Source organism: Pinus tabuliformis, chromosome 2_1 (assembly GCF_031772625.1).
Source record: "Pinus tabuliformis cultivar Carrire ecotype Pingquan chromosome 2_1, CPIR1, whole genome shotgun sequence".
Lineage (NCBI taxonomy): Eukaryota > Viridiplantae > Streptophyta > Pinopsida > Pinales > Pinaceae > Pinus > Pinus tabuliformis.
The window spans coordinates 308,871,752-308,892,369 of record NC_142299.1 but is presented as its reverse complement, the minus strand read 5'-3'; the positions used below and the strand labels follow the sequence as shown (position 1 = coordinate 308,892,369).

At 36.3% G+C, this 20,618-nt stretch overlaps 2 protein-coding genes across 2 annotated transcripts; one reads left to right on the top strand and one right to left on the bottom strand.

Moving 5' to 3' along the window:
* Window positions 1-483: 483 nt before the first annotated feature.
* On the bottom strand, window positions 484-1,761 carry LOC149200062 (uncharacterized). Its single transcript, XM_089399512.1, has one exon. It carries the CDS (start codon window positions 1,618-1,620, stop codon window positions 976-978), a length of 645 nt encoding a protein of 214 aa, XP_089255638.1. The 5' UTR covers window positions 1,621-1,761; the 3' UTR covers window positions 484-975.
* A 2,458-nt stretch (window positions 1,762-4,219) lies between these two features.
* LOC149200061 (aquaporin PIP1-2-like) lies at window positions 4,220-4,834 on the top strand. Its single transcript, XM_089400831.1, has 3 exons — window positions 4,220-4,247; window positions 4,335-4,522; window positions 4,679-4,834. The coding sequence occupies exons 1-3, from the start codon at window positions 4,220-4,222 to the stop codon at window positions 4,832-4,834; spliced, it is 372 nt and encodes a 123-aa protein (XP_089256957.1).
* The last annotated feature ends 15,784 nt before the right edge of the window (window positions 4,835-20,618 follow it).

The window sequence follows — 20,618 nt, the reverse complement described above, 5'->3', positions numbered from 1 at the left end:
ACTTATCAATACCATATTCTGAAAAACACTCATTCATGTTTTTTTTTAATTAATTAATTAAATTAAAAGGAAAAAAAGAACACAACTACTTTGAAAATATATCTAAATCTTTAATCCATGAATATTATTATGAATATGGTATAATATTCCATAAAGCTTAAATCTCAACCATTTACATTATAATGATTAATAATAAAATTAAAATTCTATAAGACCTATTCCAAAATAAAGATACATGATTGCTATTTATAATAAAGATAGGAAATTGTTAGTTGTTAATTTATAAATCATAACTTATCAATACCACATTCTAAAAAAACACTCCTTCATATAATTTTCTTTTTAATTAATTAACTAAATTAAAAGGAAAAAAGGGAACATAACTACTTTGGAAATATATCTAAATCTTTAATCCATAAATATTATTATGAATATTGTATAATATTCCATATGGGTTAAATCTTTTTTTTTTTTTTTCAGAAAGAAAAAACTTCATGATTTATATTAAGAGAATATAAAAGTCGAGATACATAGAAGGACAAAATGCCTTTGACGCAGATGTTCAGAAATCAGATACTGTCATAGGGTCTTAGAATCAGAACCGCATAGATGACTTTTAAAGATCAAAAACATTAAGCTCATAGCGCCACAAGATCTCCAGGGGAGATATCCCACAAAAGCATGATAAAAACAGATCTAGATACAACAAAATACATATGATGCCAGGACAGAAATTAAACCACAGGAGGCATATAGCCCGAAATTTTTATCAAGATGGAGTTAGCATACCGCTTAAATCCCGAAATTTTGATCAAGATGGAGTTAGCATACCGCTTAAATCCCTAACTGTAGCAAACATTGTAATCGAAGAATTCAGTGATTTCGACTTCAATTATTTACTCAACTAAACTCGGCAGGATGTAAAATTCAGAGAAGCTGGGAGATCCATGGCGCTCGATTTCAGAAAATAACCGCCTAATAATCATCGTCTCCAACGTCGCGAAAACCATCGTAATCGCCATTATCATAAATGGCACTTGTTTTGATGTCATGAAAACCATCGTAATCACGACGATAATCACCGTAATCGCCATTATCATAAATGGCACTTCTATTGATGTCTGCGTCGTTGGAGTATGCAGGACCAAATTTGTTGGAGTCTGGTAACCCTGGCGGAACAACGGTCTCATAACCCTGAGGCGGAGGGTTGTACCCCTGAGTTGGATACGGTGGCTCAGGGTAATGGTAATAATTACCCGGTGGCGGAGTGTAATGGTGATCCGCGGGCAGATAGTGAGGCGGCTGCGAGGAGGAGCCGGCATAGCCTACAGAGGCCGAAAAATCAGTCTCGATTGTAACCAACTGCTGCGGGTAGCTATTCGCTGGCGGATGATAACCAGGCGGACGCGAGAACGAACCGGCTGGTGGAGCTGGGTACGCCGGGTAGCTATTCGCTGGTGGATGATGATGACCTGGCGGAGGGTACTGGTTGCGGGCAGTTGGATAACCAGGCGGACGCGAGAACGAACCAGCTGGTGGAGCTGGGTACGTGGTCACTGGCAAGGCCTTTCCTACCCCATATGACTGTTGGGCTGCGTGATGGTGTTTGGGGTCGGCCATTTCGTCAAAAATCACGGAGAGGTTGAGAATCCCACTTGCTTTTCCGGAGGATTTCCGAAGGTGGTAGCTGACAAACTGAGCGACTGGATTGGCAAGAATGAAATTTGAGGCAAAATATTGAGGGCAAGGGAGGAGTGTGGGCAATTGATTTACAGGAATGGAGATACCGCTCTTATAGGCATAGTACGCGAATCCATTGAATGGAATGGAGGAGTTGATGAAACATTCACGTATCTAAAGCCCGCTTCCTCGAACGTTCTCGTGCGGAGACTTTATTTGTGTTTTTGAAAGTAATTAGTTAACTTTCATTAATATTCTTGGAAAAATTTATTTGTGTTTTTAAAGGTAATTAGTTTAAATGGTGTATTGAAACAGCTAAAAAACCAGATTAATGTTATTTCTTGATATATGTTTTAATAATATATGCTTTGTAAATTTGATAATTGAACCGAAAGGTTCATTCATGCAACTCCAAATTCTCATTAATATTCTTTCTTGCAACTTCAAATTCTCATTAATATTCTTGGAAAAGCTGATTTGTGTTTTTAAAGGTAATTAGTTTAAATGGTTTATTGAAACAATTAAAAACCACATTAATGTTATAGAGTTTAGGCTTATGTGATCCATATCAAGTTTACAAAAGGTTTTTTGGCGAAAATCACATGAAATCTCATTTGTCATTTGACAATTGACAAATGACATTTCATGTTATTTTCACATTAATGTTGTTCGTTTGTGATTTTTTGATGTATGTTTTAATAATGTATGCTTTGTAAACTTGATAATTGAGCCGAGAGGCTTATTTGTGCAACTCCAAACTCTCATTAATATTTTTGGAAAAGTTTATTTGGGTTTTTAGAGGCAATTAGTCTAAATGATGTATTAAAACAATTAAAAAATCATATTAATGTTGTTTATTTGTGAATTTTTTGAGAGGCTTATTCTACAAACCAGTATGAGAGGATGTGCAATTGAGATGTTTAAATCTTATACTTTCCAAAAATATTTCAATAAGAGATATAAATAAACTATATAAAGATTTATGTTAAATAACATGAATATGTTGTAAAGTAATTAGAAGCAAAAAAAAGTGCAAGTGAGATGTTTAAATCTTATACTTTCCAAAAATATTTCAATAAGATATTTAAACAAACTATGTGAAGATTTATGTTAATTAATTTATGTCATATCAACTTCAAATATATTTATATATAGAAAAAAAATTAAGTTTTTATGGTTAGAATTTTTATTTGGTCCTATACTTTATTTAGAGTTCAAAACTACAATTTAAACAATGAAAAATAACACATTGTATTTTGCACTCTAAAAAAGTTTTCATGTGAAGAAATTTGATCCCTCTGGGCTCATGATAGATCCATACTTAAGATGGATCTATGTTGATTCTAATATTTTATTGCTTCATTTGATCCCTCTCGGTTCATGTTAGATCCGTACTTAAGATGGATCTATGCTGGTTCTAATATTTCACTGCTTCATGAAAAATATTATTTTATATGTTAAAAATAATCAAGATGGGAATTTTGTGATGGCAAGTTGGTGAAAGTTGTAATGTGGATCAATAGAGAAGAGAGAAAAGTATTGTTTATTAAATCAAATTTGTTCAAGTGCAAACTTATTTTACAGTCACATAAAACAATGTGTAAGTTTTCATTGTTTAAATTGTATTCTTAAATGATATATATTTTTAAGTATACGTGAATATATAACATTAAAATATTTTCTTTTAACATTCTTTTTCTATATATATAGATATATATGAAGTCGATATAGGTCATATGGGCAACTAATTAAACATGCATAGAATATTTATCTTTCTTTTTAGTCCCTGCTTCGGACTCTTAGCAATCGATTGTGCGTTGACTGCCTATTAATCTCTTGTTTGACCAAAAAATATTGCTATACATCACAATTTTAACCAAAGTTTTCATATTAAAAAATAATATAAAATTTATTATGTAATTGTTGATTGGCCAACAAAGTTGAAGGTCTTATTGCGGGCTTCGCAGGTTTCAAGACGGGTAAAAGTAAGATATCCTAAGTTTTTGGTACCTCTTCTGCCTGTCCTTGCGACAAACTTTTCTGATATCCAAAGTTTTCAGGTGCAAAAGATATTCAACTTTTCTGCTATCCAAGGTTTTCTCGTGCAAAAGATTTTTATATCCAAACTAAATATTCTGGTGCAAAAGATTTTTATATCCAAACTAAATATAATTCACTAAAGATTTTTATATCCAAACTACATATAATTCACTCACACAAACTTCAGAGAGAATTTACTGCCACATGGCTATCTGCATGCAGAAGCTCTAGTGGGCTTTCTGCATGCGCCAGCTCTGCTGTTATCTGTAGGCGAGCAAGTTGATTTCTCCTTATGAGTCATTGTTCTCAGGTAGGCCGCACCCTTTTTTTGGAACTGGTTTCTTTTATAAGCGAGGTCCTTCCATAATATGACATATAATCTCTAGGTTTTGTACCAGGGTTTCGACCATGAGGCCAAGACTGTGTTCTGAGTTTTCTCGCAATTGCTAGAGTTGGAATGTCAAAGGTTTCATTATCTGTTTTTAGTTCAGCCTCCTCCATGGCGGTTGCCAAAAAATATTCTAATAGTTTGTTACAGTTTGTTGTAAAATAGTTTGATGCGTGTCCAGTATTACAATTTGTTGTAAAATTGTTTGACGTGTTTCTGTGTTTAGCGTTGTATTTGTCTGGCAACGACGTGACTTTTGGTGTTGCATGTCGTGCTCTGCCCTTCCTAAGATTCCGTCTTATAAATGAGAGAGATCGTAATGTTCTCCTTGGAAGTGAAATTTCCAGTCGGACTATTTCTTTTGGAAATGGGATGTGCACCTCGCTCTCGACGATTTCTGGTGAGGAATTCCATGTGAACGATTTCTGGCGAGGAATTTCCATGTGAACCTTGCCTGTACGTTATCATTGTCCATTTCTTGAACGTGTATGCAGTAAGCAATTTTATTATTATGTATAATACACTGATTATTTAATTTATTAATAGATGCTAATATACTGATTGGCGCAGGCTTTAGCTTCGGTTTCAATTGGTTTTGTTATATTCATGGTACACTTGGCAACCATTCCCGTCACTGGAACGGGCATCAATCCTGCCAGAAGCTTTGGAGCAGCCGTGATTTATGGCCATAAGAAATCCTGGGACGACCATGTAAGAAGAGGATAATAGTATCCTTTCTGTTGTTTTCTATTTTTTATTATGATCTGCATTCTTCGAGAATATTTTATTTTTAGTTTAAGAGGACACGTGTTAACTTAGGGACATACTTACACATCACCTTCACATTGGGTTGTAGAATAAGCCTCTCGGCTCAACAATTATGAGTATACTTTAATTTAAAAATACAAATTCAAAAAATTATTTCGTATTTTAAAATTAAAATTATATTTATAGGTATATATAATTATATTTATAGGTACATTTATTTTAGTATATTTTTTGAAAATTAAATTTAATTATTAACGATTATAAAATTAATTCAAAAATATAAAATTATGTTGAAAAGAATAGTATTTTGTCTTTTTACTAGATTTAAAAATTGATATATGATTCAACCTCCTAAGTCACGTTAAGGAAGTGAAACCAATGAAAACACATCATATAAACATTAATCATTAGCTACATGACCCTCAGGAACCAATCCACTACTTTAGACAGTTTGCCTTAGGGTCCCACTAAACTTTTGGACAACTTAAGCGTAAGTCGCTCCCATGCTATAGGCATGAGGGCCACCAGAAACCCAAAGTCTCTCTCACAGGCTTTCCTGTTAGCGACCAGAGACCAAAATTGTCAGTGTTATGCCAACAACTCTGGGATTTGAGCCACTTTTTCGGGCCTAGAGCCCAAGTCACTGCCCAGAATTGAACCATCTCTTCAGAACAATAAAATAACATGGAAATGACAGTACTAATGTAAATTATCGTTCAAGACCTTGACTAGACCCCTACTAGCCATGACAAACATTTCGTCAAACATATCACGAATATGTAAACTACAGGTGTAAATAACATTTTTGAGAATAGGGGTCTCATACTTAGATGAGAATCACTAATAAAAATTAATGCCTCATGGCATCAACTTTCATTTCATCCATTAGGTCATAGATACATTTATCATTCAATTACAAGGAAAAACATGGTGCAATCCATACATAGTTATTGTCATAAAACACATACATAACTAGCATAATAGCAACAAAAATACTCATGAAAGTACAACCATGTAGACCACATATAATCCATCAAATGATCATAGAAATACAAAGAGAAATATCCTTTTATTAATGGTACAAAATTCAAACACGGGATGGAACTTCCACGTTCCACCCGACCATAGAATGGCTAATTCAAATCTCTCTTCATCCATCCACCCTCATGCCATATTCCAACCATGAATCAAATAACACATGAATCAAAACTCATCCAAGGGTTCTATAGGCCATCCACCTCAACCCAGCAAACAATGAATCCACCTCATGCTGGACATCACAAACCATCATTAGATTGGTCTCCATCCAAGCCTTCTACGGCTCTGGAGCATTTGTCCAACCAAGGCTCCAACACTAGTAACTCAACCCACAACTTTTACTTGCCTCTAGAGCATTTGTCCAAACAAGGCTTCAGGACTAGTAACTCAACCCACCATGGGCTCTAAAACATTTGTCCAACCAAGGTTATGGGACTAGTAACTCAACCCAAGTTGTTCTAGGGCTCCAGAGCTTTTGTCTAACAAAATCTACATGACTAATAACTCAACCCAAGCTAAGGAAACATGAGAACCACCCAAGACACAAAAATGAAAATAAACTCACAATCACCATGGTTATCTAGGAAACTACAAGGCTAGGCAATCCACTATCAATCTCAACCATCTTCCATGCCAGTGACAGATCATAACCAACAAACCACATGCATATGCCATGCATGCCAAAACTAGTGAAGGAAACATACATGCAACTCGATACCTGCAAGAAAATTTGATGTAGTTGCTCATCCTGATGCCTTCTTGCACTTTCCTGCTCTTCCTTTGCCTTCTTGCTCCAAGAATCCAAGTATACCACACCCTCCAAGAGTGCTCCAAGAAAACTCTAAGTCTCCAAGAGTATGAGAGGGAGAGAATAGAATAATAAGAGAGCTCCAAAACTGAACTAACAAAAGATTATTAACTCATCCTCAAAGCCTTTTTATAAATGAGGCCTCTATTTTCTTCATTTTCCTCCTCACATGCATTATACATCTCAAAACACTTAGTTCATTATAATACATCTCACATTGTCAAGATTTAAGGAAAAAAAACATAAAAATTAAGTAAATTATAACTTTACTTTAATTTATTATTATTAATTATAAGCAAATTAATATATAAGTTAAACATATATACTTTATAAAAAAATCTTAGTCATGGAGATTCATCTCTACTTTGCTAGTATGAATATTTTTAATTTATAAATAGAATCTGTTAAATACCATGGACCAATATCTAATCTCAACTTTTTAGATGTGATTATCACTAAAAATATTCTAAGATATTCCACGAAGATTAAATCCCTACCATCGTGCTAATAAGTATTCCTAATTAAAATATAACCCATGACGTCTTATTCCAATATATACACACTCACCACTATAACAAAATATTTACACATTAATATCTTTTTAAATTTAATAAAATAAATTTTAATAGTTATTTATTTTATTTTAAAAATTATAATAAAAATATATTTTGATAATAAAATGATAATATTTATAATTATAATAATTAATAATTTGAATTGTGATTTTATTTCTTATTTTTAATTAAATTATTATTTATGATAACACACCCAATTCCAACTTATGAATAAACTATTGGAACAAAATACTTCTTCCCACCATTTTTTTGTGAACTGATCAAGAGATTTTCCCATTAATATAAAATATTGTACATTGATATCTAGTATACAAGCCTCACAAGAGATAGTGGAGTCAAGCTTGCAATGATCATCAACATGCAAGGCATAGAGCATTGGCTCTTCTGCAAACTAGATCATAATAACTTAAGCATCGAACAAAACATAAGTCAGGTGTATAAGTGAGAACCAAAAAGATCAACACCACAAGTTAGTAATTCCAAAACCCAAACAAAAAACTTGTAGACGAGAGCATTGTGAATCAATCCAATAGAATTTACCTGAAACCAACAAAAACAAGGGATAAAGAAGTTTGTCCAAGTCATTTCCAGTAACCAACAAGTGTCATGCAATAATCATGAATCAAAACCATTGTGAGAAGAGAGGCAATGAGGACCAACCAGAAAAATCCATGAGCAAGAGCGATTATGGCCAGATAGGCATTGAAGACCAACCAAGTATTATCCCACAATACCATCACTATATTTCTTGACCATAAACATGAAGAACAACTGATACTTTAAATACCCCTGGAGAGAAGACAAAAAACTTCAAAAGAATTCATCATGGTTTATCTAAAGAGATAATTGTAAAAATTTGGGGATTATCAATAGGAGGATTAGCAGTGCCTCCAGTAGGGTCTTATAGGTCCCCTAAAGTGAGTCCAACACCACATAACCTTCCACCCTTCTCAGACAAGCATCAATATCATCGAGGAATTAATGAATATTGCTTACAAGTCATTTAATATCCTCCAACCTGACAAAGAGTTTATAATTGTCCATTTGTTTGTCTCTTAAAATCACGTGAAGAAGAGTATCCAATTGCTAGTGAACTAAGAGGGAATGTATAAAATACAATCTCATCTTCCTGAACCTTCCTGAGTTTGGGAGCCACTGTAAACCCTTGCCTCTCATTTGCAAATAATAAAAGTGAGGATGTTCTCTAAACTCCTGCGATTCTAGTTGATGAATTTCGTTTCATATTTCTAGAGGGACAGAGTCAAAATATGATGCAACAAATTCCCAAGCGAAGAGTCTCCAATGTTAAGGACCAACATGGCTAGCTCCCCCTCTTTGATTTTACTGCCTCTTGATGAGGAAGAATGGTAGCTAAAGCTAGAGGGTAATTCCAACCACCGAAAATAGGGTCAAGGCTAACTAAAAGAACATAGAGATTACACATTAAATCGGGACTAACAAGGAAAAATACTAACAAGTCATCCCCCCAACACCCCAAACAAGGTTTTAAATTAAATGAAATGGATAATTTAGAATATATTAAGGACATAACCATGGTGACATTTTTATCACCACACTCTTGATGCACAATGCTTAAAGTCCATAGACTCCACCTATCTAGTAAACAACGCTTGGAGAAATTAACCAACATAAGCGGTGACCCAATATATCGAAATGAAAACAAATGGAAGGAAATCCTACTTGAGATTGCAAAAACCCAATTGCTTGGAACAATAAATATCCTAGACTTATAGAAGGGGATGTAGCTCAATACCTAGAATTGTTTGAACACCTTAAAGAATAACAATAAAACACTCACACTAGTATGTTAGGGTCTAATACCTACCCCTTTGTTAATATAATAAGCCCAAGAGGCATTTTAAGAGTTATGATTAGTTAGTTTAATAAATAAAGCTCATAAATATTATGAGTGTTTGACCTGCATTATAAAAACAAGACAACATTTAGTTATAGTAGGTCATAGTTAATAAATAAAGTGGTTAACCTACAATATGTAAGGGACCATGAGTAGTTAGAGTTTTGGGTCTCAAGAAACTATATATTGTTGAAGATAGTAAGGAAAGTCTTGTCTTGTCTTGTATTGTGTAATTGAGATTTTCTCAAGTGCACAATAATTCTGCAGATATTAACAAAATATTTATGTTGTTCTCATATCATTATGTTATTTTTCTATGGTATCACTAGCATCTTAGCTCTTTTGATATTTTCTACAGGACAAGCATATTACAAGTGGTATCATAGCACTTTCTTGGGCTAGCCATACAATCAATTTTAGCGAAAAGAAATTTAGACTAGAGATGTGTTCTAGTGTCTTTAAACTCCATAGATCCATCATTACGTGCATCAACCCACATTCATGGAGTCAGACACGGAGGAACTAAAAGAGGTGGTCACGTCTATTGGACTCCCTTGTAACCCTTGTTGGTACCCTTTCGAGTAGTAGCACATTAGAAAACACCTATATATGGATTTCACTTCCACGTACCTCTAGTATATCGGAAGACCCAAAGGTTACCCTAAAACCAAATCCTAGATAAGTTGTGAGTCATCTTGTTGCTACAGTACACCAAGAACAACATTTGGGGAGATTACTCGGACGTACTATTGTTGGACCCCTGAAACTTTTTTGCTTCTCTATTTCCCTCTCTTTTCCTGGTTGGCCATCACATCTTACAGTATCTAGAAGTTGGGGTTTATGTTTTAGCAATATAGATTAGATCTTCTTGTATCCTGTCATTAGGGTTTATGTTGCCATAATAGTAATCAGACCTTGTCATACCAAACCGTTGGGATTTCTGTCGAGCAATTTTTATATGTTGGGGTTTCCGTCGTTGTAGTACAAACCAGTGGGGCAACAAAATTCCTACACATTTTGTAGTATCAAGATTTTGGGACTGTCGGTCATTGCAGTATTGATCGAATGGGAGTAAAAATCCTATCGGAGTAAAAAAGATAATTAAAAAAAGGTTTGATGGTCCAAAAATTCCGCTTGCAAGAGACTTATCCCATGAGATTCAAGACAATAAGCTGATCCCAGTGATACCATCACCTATTAAGCATTCTTTTCCTATGGTCCCAAAATTTTCAGCACTTCTTGCAAGTGACCAACATTAAAAGACTCCATCACACCCATTACAACCATACAAATTTAAAGTAAACCAAAATTTTTACCCGAGCTAGTGTATGGTAGAGATGAGCTATGGACAACCTTTAGAAAAAAGTGGATGACATTGAAGCAAACCTCACCACCAAAATACAAAAGGTAGTTACACAAGTCCTAGTTAACTTCATAGCACAACTCAAGGAGAAAGGACCAATGGTGGATGGGGACAAGGTTGATGCCCACTTGGAATGATAATCTAGACACCACATTATGACGGGTATCATCATTTCCATGGGGGTCACCAATATGATTTCAATAAGACACCCAAGATTGACATGCATAAATTTAATGGTTCTAACCCAGCAATGTGGGTGGCAGAAATGGAATAATATTTTCAACTCAACGGTACCTAGGATGATGAAACCAAACTACATGTGGGGGCTATTTATTTGGACCAATAACATTGGGAGTGGTGGCAATGGCATAAAAAATGTTATGCAGGGAATCCCACTTGGAACGTGTTCTCTAAAGTTATTTGCGCCTGTTTTGACAGTGACTCTCACTTCTTGGGTTCCCTCATAAAGCTAAAACAAATTGGTTCCATCTGAGATTACAACATGCCATTTGAACAACTTTCAATCTGGCCAAAAGGCCTTAGTGATGCCTTCTATATGGAATGTTTCATTAGTGGCCTAAAGGTAGCCATCCAAGCACATGTTAGAATGCATCAACCAGTTACGTGGTTAGAAGTTTGCCACAAATATTTAGATGTAGAAACTACTATTACTTCCAAAACCACTCGGCCTTCATTTACACCAAAGGCACCTCCCACCCCTAGTAGTGGCCCCACCCAAACTCTCAATGTGCAAAGGTGTTGCCTGTAGAAATGGAAGAAAGCCAAAGATAAGGATTAAGCTACTATTGTGATGACAAATATTCACCAGGTCACAAATGCAAGGAATCAAAGTTCTTTCAAATTGACTCAACTGAAAATGACTCAGGTGATGAGGCCAAACACAGTGAAGTATCTGGGGAGGAAGCAGTTTCACCCCAAGATACTACAATAAACACAATTACACCCACTAAGGAAGCAACTATATCTCTACATGCATTACCAGGCATTTCTTCTCCATAAACACTTAAAATCAGAGGCTTTATTATTTCTTCTCCATAAACACTTAAAATCAGAGGCTTTATTAATCACCACCCAATGGTGGTATTGATTGACAGTGGTAGCAAGCATAATTTTGTCCATAAAAAGGGCTTTTGAGGTAGTGCATTATTTTGTGAGGGTAATGTCCAATTTTCAGGCCCTTACAGTAGATGAGGCGACAATGAAATGTGAAGGTCGTTGAGAAAACATAAAGCTCTAGATGGAGGAATACCACATTAAAACACACGTTTTCCATTGAAATGGGGGGATGTGACATCATCCTGGAAGTTGAATGATTGTGCGTACTAGGCCCTATTACCATGGACTTCTAAGAGTTATATATAAGCTTCATACAAAATGGGCACACTCATATGCTATATGGGCTCTAGGTAGGTTCTCCCACTATCATTAGCTTGCATAAAATGGAGAAGCTTCTAAAACTGGACACCATGGGGTAGTTGCTCAATTCATTGCAATTCAGGTCATTGAATCTAAACCTGTTGATATGTATCCACACATGCAAAATGTGTTGAGTCACCATCAACAAGTGTTTGAAAAACCCAAGGAACTACCCCACTCTCGAGGTGAGCATGATCATAGCACCACTTTAATTGTGGGTAGCCAGTGGCCTAATGTATGACCCTATAGGTACCCATTTGCACAAAAGAATGAAATTGAAAAGATTATTAAGGAGCTACTAGAAGCAGGCTTGTTTCGTCCCCATTGGTCATGATCCTAAAGAAGGATGAGGAATGGTGTATGTGTCCCAATTTCATGGCTTTTATAAGCTCACCATCAAGGACAAGTTTCCTATTCTAGTCGTCGATGGTCTCCTAGATGAACTCTCTAGCCCCCAATTCTTTACCAAGTTGGATCTTCATTCGAGCTATCACAAAATTAGAATGAATGTACCATACATCCCCAAGACAACCTTTAGAACCCATGAAGGTCACTATGATTTTTTGGCAATGCCCTTTGGTCTTTGTAATGCACCATCCACCTTTCAAAGTCTCATGAATAACCTTCTCAAGCCCTATCTTAGAAAAAAATTCCTGGTATTTTTTGATGATATACTCATCTACAACAAAACATGGGAAATACATCATTCAACATTTTTATCGGGTCTTGCAACTTCTACGGGGGAATAAATTATTTGTCAAATTTCCCAAGTGTTCTTTTGGAATGGAAGAGGTGGAGTACATGGGACACATTGTCAGTCATGCAGGATTATGAGTGGACCCCAAAACGATTCAGGTAATGCAAGGTTGGCAACAACCATGGACCTTGAAATGTACATGGGAATTTTTGGGTCCAACAAGATACTATCGCAAAATTTTCAAAAATTATGGACACATTTCTAGACCCCTGATGAATCTTCTCAAGAAAAATGCATTCACCTAGACAAAAGCAGCTCAACATGCCTTCTTGGATATCAAATAGGCCATGTGTTCCACCCCGGTTTTGGCTCTTTTAGATTTTACAAAACCCTTTGTGATCGAATGTGATGCCTCAGGGACAGGTATTGGAGTTGTCTTAACGCAAGAAGGTCAACCAATCACCTTCGCAAACCAAAAATCAAGTGGCAATAATTTGGGTAAGTTAACTTATGAGAAAGAAATGGTAGCCATATGACATGTAGTAGACACTTGGAAACCATACTTTCTTTCACGTCGTTTCCAGATAAGAACTAGCCGCCATATTCTAAAGTATTTCTTGGAGCAATGATTATCCTTGCCACAACAAAACAAATGGATTACAAAAATGTTGGGCTATGACTATGAGATAGTATATAATAAAGGTCATGACAATGTTGTGGCAGATGCTTTATATCAGAAATATGAGGAGGATGAAACCCTCTTATCCCTATCTTTTCCCATCCCATCTTCGATTGAGGAGGCCCATTGTGAATGGTTTTCCCATCCATCTCTTTCCTAGCTAATCCAATGGTTACAAGGGGATCCTAAACCTCCCACAGGCTACACTTGGAAGTAAGATATTCTTCAATATAAAGATCGTGTGGTTCTCTCCCCTAAATTTACTCTCAAACCATGTATCCTCGCAGAGCTACACTCTTGTCCCATTATAGGACATTCAATATTTCAGAAGACTTATGCTCGTTCCCACTACTCTTTTATTTGGGAAGGGATGAAACAAGACATTCTTTCATTTTGGGCTGAATGTGATGTCTTCGAGTGCAAGAAAGGGGAAACAGTGAAGACACCAGGAACCTTACAACCATTGTCATTAGCTACTTATATATGGGTGGATGTATCCATGGACTTCATTACTGGTCTCCTTAAATCTAGTAACAAGTCAGTCATCATGGTGGTAGTTGATTGGCTCTCCAAATATGCCCATTTTTGTGCCTTACTACACCTGTTCACTTTAGCTCTAGTGGCTTAGGTCTTCATGGATCAAATTTTCAAACTGCATGGCATGCCTACCTATATTGTGTTCGATCAAGATCTCACATTCACCGGCAATTTATGGAAGGATATTTTCACACTACACTACACACAACTCCCAATGAGTACAACTTGTCACCCCTACACAGATGGTCAAATTGAAGCGATAAAGAAATATTTGGAATCCTACCTGTGGTGCTTTGCTTTAGATAGACAACATCAATGTGCATAGTGGTTACCTTTAGTAGAATGGTGGTATAATAATAATTATCATGAAGCAACCAAGATGACATCGTATGTGGTTGTCTAAGGCCAACTCCCACCTTATCCAATTTCTTATGTTCTAGTATCTTCCAAAGACCAGGAAGTTGATAAGATGCTTCAGAACTGAGTTTCTACTCTTGCTCTTTTAAAATATAATCTCAACCAAGAAAAAAATTGGATGAAGCAACAGGCAGACCAACATCACTCAGAAAGATATTTTCAAGTGGGTGACCAAGTCTTCCTTCGACTCCAACCTTATAAGAAGATGTCACTAAAAAAAGGGCTTCCAAAAGTTAGATCCAAAATTTTATGGGCCTTAGCAGGTGGTCCACTAAATTGGCTTTGTCACCTACAAACTAGCATTACCAACCACTTCCAAAATCCACCCCGTCTTCGATGTATCCTTTCTCAAGAAAGTTGTGGGACGCAATTGTAAGGTTCAAACCCTACTTGAATTAGATGCGGAGGGATCTATTTGGCTATAGCCAGAACAGGTCCTAGATTCTAGGGAATGACATCTCTGTGGCCGCACTATCAAGGAAGTACTCATCCAGTGGAAAGACACATTATGAGAAGATGTGACATGGGAACCAACAACTATTCTTCAAAACTTTCTGTAGCGTTAGCCTTGAGGACAAGTCTATTTCTGAAGGGGGAGGGCATGTTAAGGTCCTAACCTAACCCATTTATTAATGTAATAAGCCCAAGGGGCACCGTAAGAGTCATGATTAGTTAGTCTAATAAATAAAGCATGTAAGCATTGTAAGTGGTTGACCCACATTATAAGAAAGGAACAAAAATGAGTTATAATGAGCCATAGTTAATAAATAAAACAGTTAACCTGCAATATGTAAGGGGCCACAAGCAGTTAGGGTTTTGGAACTCAAGAAGCTATATAATGTCGAAGATAGTAAGGAAAGTCTTATGTTGTGTTGTGTTATTGAGCTTTGATCTACCGGAGGCTTCCCCCTAGAAGAGGCAAGCGAATAGTATTTATGCATATCTTAACAAAATATTTTTGTTGTTCCCATCTCAAAGCATTATTTCTATATGATATCTCTATCATATTTTCTCTTTTGATATTTTTCGCACGTCAAGATTATTACATAGTACTAGACAAAGGAATTAGCTAGATACCAACAACCACATACCAATACGGGACATGGAAATGATATACCTTCATAATCATGAACTTGGAGAGCCAAGATGGAAAGAACCACTAGCAGTTCAAAGACTAGCCCACGTTCTGCAGTGTGGAGGAATAAAACAGAGAACATTGATTGAGCACAGTCAATAACATAACTAAAACTCCTAATGAGGGTACTCTTTTAACACCAAAGCATGAAATTCTACCATCAACCACAGAGAAAAGACAATCACTCCTAATCCCTTGGAATTTGCTCCACCAAAAGACCCGAAGAAACATGATTGCTTCCAACCACAAATGCGATAAGGGTCATCACACTCGATCCCACCCAACTCTCTACACCAAGAAGCCAAAGGTAGCAAGTTGAAGAGGATTACTCACCTCTGTTGTGCTTCACCATGAAATTTCGCCACCCTAGCTATGTTGCATTCATGTATTTAAAGCGATAGGACATAAGTTGATGAACCCAAGACCGATTGCCATTTTATGCCACACCATGTCTGGAAACAAACAAGTGGGATCCCATAATGTCATTCCTCATGAATGGGCATCAAAGATTACACCCCCATCAAGGAACCATCGTGAGAGGAGACTTGTCCTCCTTGATCAAGGCATACAGAGTCTAGAGTTATTTAACCCAATTTATGGGGGGGCATGATTCATCAAGATTTAGGTCCTTGATTCAACAACTCACATTTTCCAATAAATTTGCAACCCTATTCCCTGCCCTTTACGTATGCTACATAATCACATACTCAAATTTACTGAGAAAGATGTAATGTTATTTACCACCCCTCCAATCTCCAACTCTTTACAATGTTGGAAGGTGGTTGTCCAATTAGGAGCTTTTTCAAACATTGCATAACTAGCTAGAATTACCATCCACTTGGAGCAATTTAAAACCTCCTGAGTAACCAACCGCAAACCCTTTTCCAATGGCAAAAATTATGCTAAGTTATTACTTTCCAACCTTCAATTCATCACAAAAGCTCTTAATGGAATAGAATTCACATTCCAGAAAATACCTCACAACCCTGCAAGACCAGGTTTACCACGAGGGCTTCACTGGTGGAGCAATATCATATCACGTGGGTTCATACTGGGGGATATATATTGAGGAAAAAATGACATAATATATTGGGGGATATATAGGGGGTAAAGGGTTTTTATATTGGAAAATATAAACAATGGAGGTTAAAGTTAATGAAAAAATATAAAGGGGTATAAAAAATTTAATGAAAAAATGGATACCTACAATATCCAGTGAAAGTAGGGTTTTTTAAATTGAGAAGTTGTATTGGGTTCATATTGGTAGGGGGTTAAATAATGTGATTTTTAGAGGGATTTTCAATATGTATTCAAATCAAGTGTATTGTTTAATATGCCACGAATGCACATGATATGTCAAAGGTTGACTGAGTGAATCCTCCGTGAGGTTTACCCTTTGAAGCCCCATTAAAGTTCAATTTTATAAAGTTATTCAGAGGAGGGCGGTAAGAAGAATGTGATACAAAAGGAACATTTTTCTTTGGCCTCGAGAGTAAAGGGATCATTGCTAAATCTAAGTTAAGTTTCTTCAAAATAACAACTTATGTCTCATCCACCTCCCAATCTGTGGAAGACCAGTGAACACTTGGGAGAGTTTCCCTTAGATTTGAGAGGATTAGATCTTTGATCACCATAAATGGACAATTTTTCTGTTGGAAAATTCCACCATTATGCTCCTTCCACAAATTCCATAATATAAATCCAATTGTAAGGTTCCATGCCCCGTGAATTATTGGATTCTTAAACTTTACCAATTTCCATTGATCCAAGATCAAATAAAGACTTGCATGATTGAATCGAGCTTTACCATAGATATTAAGAAGAATAATCCATACTTTTGAGGCAAATTGACATGAAAGGAATATGTGGTTTGTAGTCTCCTATGCTTGACGACATAGAAAGCAAAAGCAAGTTCTAGGGTTGTATTTTAAAAAAGAGGGAGAGGGGTTGTATTTTTTTTAATTATATTTTTCAATAGAGGGCGCCCATATATTTTTTTGAGAGATCCCTTCTCTAGAGATAGATCCATTTTTTTAAGTCAATTGCTAGAGGACAAAGTTTCCTTTGAGGTAGACTTGTCAAGATGAATAACCGGATTGCAGAGGCATATCTGAACGAGAGAAATAAGCTTGACGGATCCAATTACTCTAATTGGAAATTTAAGTTGCAGAACCTGTTGGAGGGGCAAAATGCATGGGCGATTGCAAGCGGTGATGAGTTGAAGTCAACCCTAGCTACAGGCGGAACATCATCAACAGCAATCCAAGACTGGGAAAAAAAGGAGAACAAAGAAAAAATGTTGTTAAAATTGTCAATGAAAGATTGTATTATCCCTCACATCCGTGAATGTAAATCAAGGCGGAACATCATCAACAGCAATCCAAGACTGGGAAAAAAAGGAGAACAAAGAAAAAATGTTGTTAAAATTGTCAATGAAAGATTGTATTATCCCTCACATCCGTGAATGTAAATCAACGAACAACATCTGGAAAACCCTTAAGGACCTATACGAGATCAAAAACACAAATCGCCTGTTGTTTTTGAAAAAAAAGATTCTCTCCATTAAAATGGAGGAGAATAAATCAATAGCTGCATTCATCTATAGAATCAAAAAACTCATAAATAAGTTGAGCAACATAAAAAAGACAGTGATAAATTAAACATTTGAAAACAAATTATGACACACTAAATTTATAAAGTAAATAACTTAAAATTATGATTTTTAAAAATTTATTAACTAAAATTCCCACACAAAAAAAATTACATATAAACAACTATTTCATTTCACTAATAATTTAAAAACTTATTTTTTTATAATAATATATAGCTATATATATATATATAATGATTTCTAATCATTTTGATACCAATTCCAATATATGAATGAACTACCCTAAACTAAATACTTTTCTGTGCAACATGAGAGCCACTCAAAGTACAATTTTTGGTTTTTCACATGTAGATTTCAAGCAGAGTCCTTCGCGCTACAGGCTACGTCGACCTTTCCAGTCAACCCCGCGTACTGGCAGTCCTGTCAGCTGTGACTCAGAGAACCTTCCACGCAACCCGACGAAAATCTGTAACATCCCTGTGAAAATGTATGCTCACCTCACCGGAAAATGCATGGGGTGATTGACTTGTCTTCATGAGGTGGATGATTGAATGTTTGACACGGCACCTTTTGCATGTTTGTATGAAGTTCATGGTCTATAATGTTACTGGCTGAAGTTACCGTTTATTTTATCGTTACCGTTGAACGATAAAATAAACGGTAACTTCAGCCAGTAACATTATAGACCATGAACTTCATACAAACATGCAAAAGGTGCCGTGTCAAACATTCAATCATCCACAAGTCAATCACCCCATGCATTTTCCGGTGAGGTGAGCATACATTTTCACAGGGATGTTACAGATTTTCACAGGCATGCTTTTTCAAAATCACATTCCGTGGAAAATTGAGTGGAACGCGTGATGAGTGGGGAACAGAGAGGTGAGAAAGTCTTTTCACTTGATGAGTGGGGAACAGAGAGGTGTGAAAGTGGGGAACAGAGAGGTGTGAAAGTCTTTTCACGTATCATTATTTTGCTTTGACGAGTGCATCCCGATGTTTTTTTGGGTGTCTCCCTTCGAACATAAATGATAAACGCCCGCCTAGTTTTCCATTCCACGATGGAGTGGGTGGCTTGACAAACGGCGAAAAGGGAAGTATGGGGAAATTCTAGAATCACATTCAGTCGTACAGCGTTATCCCTACGCCCACGGTACCCTGCTAATCTTCCACAATGGAGTGGGTGGATGGATACGCCGATTTTCTCCTTTGTTATGGAGTCAAGTCAATACACTCCTTTCTCTGGAGTCAATACACTCCTTTGTTATGGAAAATTTCCCAACTATTTAATTCTTCTTGGGAGTCAAGTCAATACACTCCTTTCTCTGTAATTACCTTACAATTCCCTTCACTTTAATTGCCTTTGGAAACGGCCGCCTAGTTTTCCACGATGGAAAGAAAAGGAAAGTATGGAGAAACTGTAGCTATCAATTCACTCGTACAGCGTTACCCCTACGCCCACGGTGGCTGGTAATGGTAATGAGTGGTAAGACGACTTGTTCGTTGTAAGATTTGAAAAGCCAACCGAAAAGTATAGAATGAACAGTGTCATGAAAAGGAGAAACTGTAGCTATCAATTAACTGTAGCTATCAATTAACGCCCACGTTGGGTGGTAATGGTAATGAGTGGTAAGACGATTTGTTCTCTGTGGGTGGGTTGACACACAGAGAAAAGGAAAGTATCGGGTAACCCCTACGCCCACGGTGTGTGGTAGTCTTCAACCAGCAGGAAAAAAAGGTGAAATAAAAGTGAAATGTGTGGTAGTCTTCAACCAGCAGGAAAAAAAGGTGAAATAAAAGTGAAATGTGTGGTAGTCTTCAACCAGCAGGAAAAAAAGGTGAAATAACTTCCCTGTGAAAATGTATGCTCCTCTCACGGGAAAATGGGTGGGGTGTCTGGGTGACGGAATGTTTGGCACGTCAGCTTTTGGATGTTTGCATGAAGTTGATGGTCAATAATGTTACCCGGTGAAGTTACAACCGTTTATTCTAGTGTTACTGTCATGGTTTGGACGGATGTTTGTGTGAGATGTATTTATATTATCTGTATTTAAACATTGCTTAAATATCATGAAATTGTATTAAATATAAGGGGGTAAAAATGGTTTATATAAAATATTGGATTTAGGTTATATTATTATTATTTAATTTTAAAGTCATGATTAAATTAAGTTGTATTTATCTATTATTTATAAGCTAATTGAAAGTGATATTTTCAGTTTTTTAATGAGGTGTTATTAATGGCTCTTGTAATGATAATTTTTAATTGATTAAGTTGTTGGTTTTTGAAACATGTGGCAAACCTTACACCTATATATTCCTCGTTGTCACGCATCATGAATACAGTTCCCAGGGTTGGGGTCACCAACTCAAGTCCCCTCATGTTAAATGCTCGGAGGCAATTGAAATCACAATGAGGTATGATGTAATTTTTCACATTGTGGCTTATCATTCCGCAGTTGAGATGAACCAAGTTTCATAGGGAGGATTGGCTCTTGTCTTGAGAGAACCTGATAGTTTTGTGACATCATTGATGAGTGCATGATCTATGGGAGGAATGTGTGTTTTA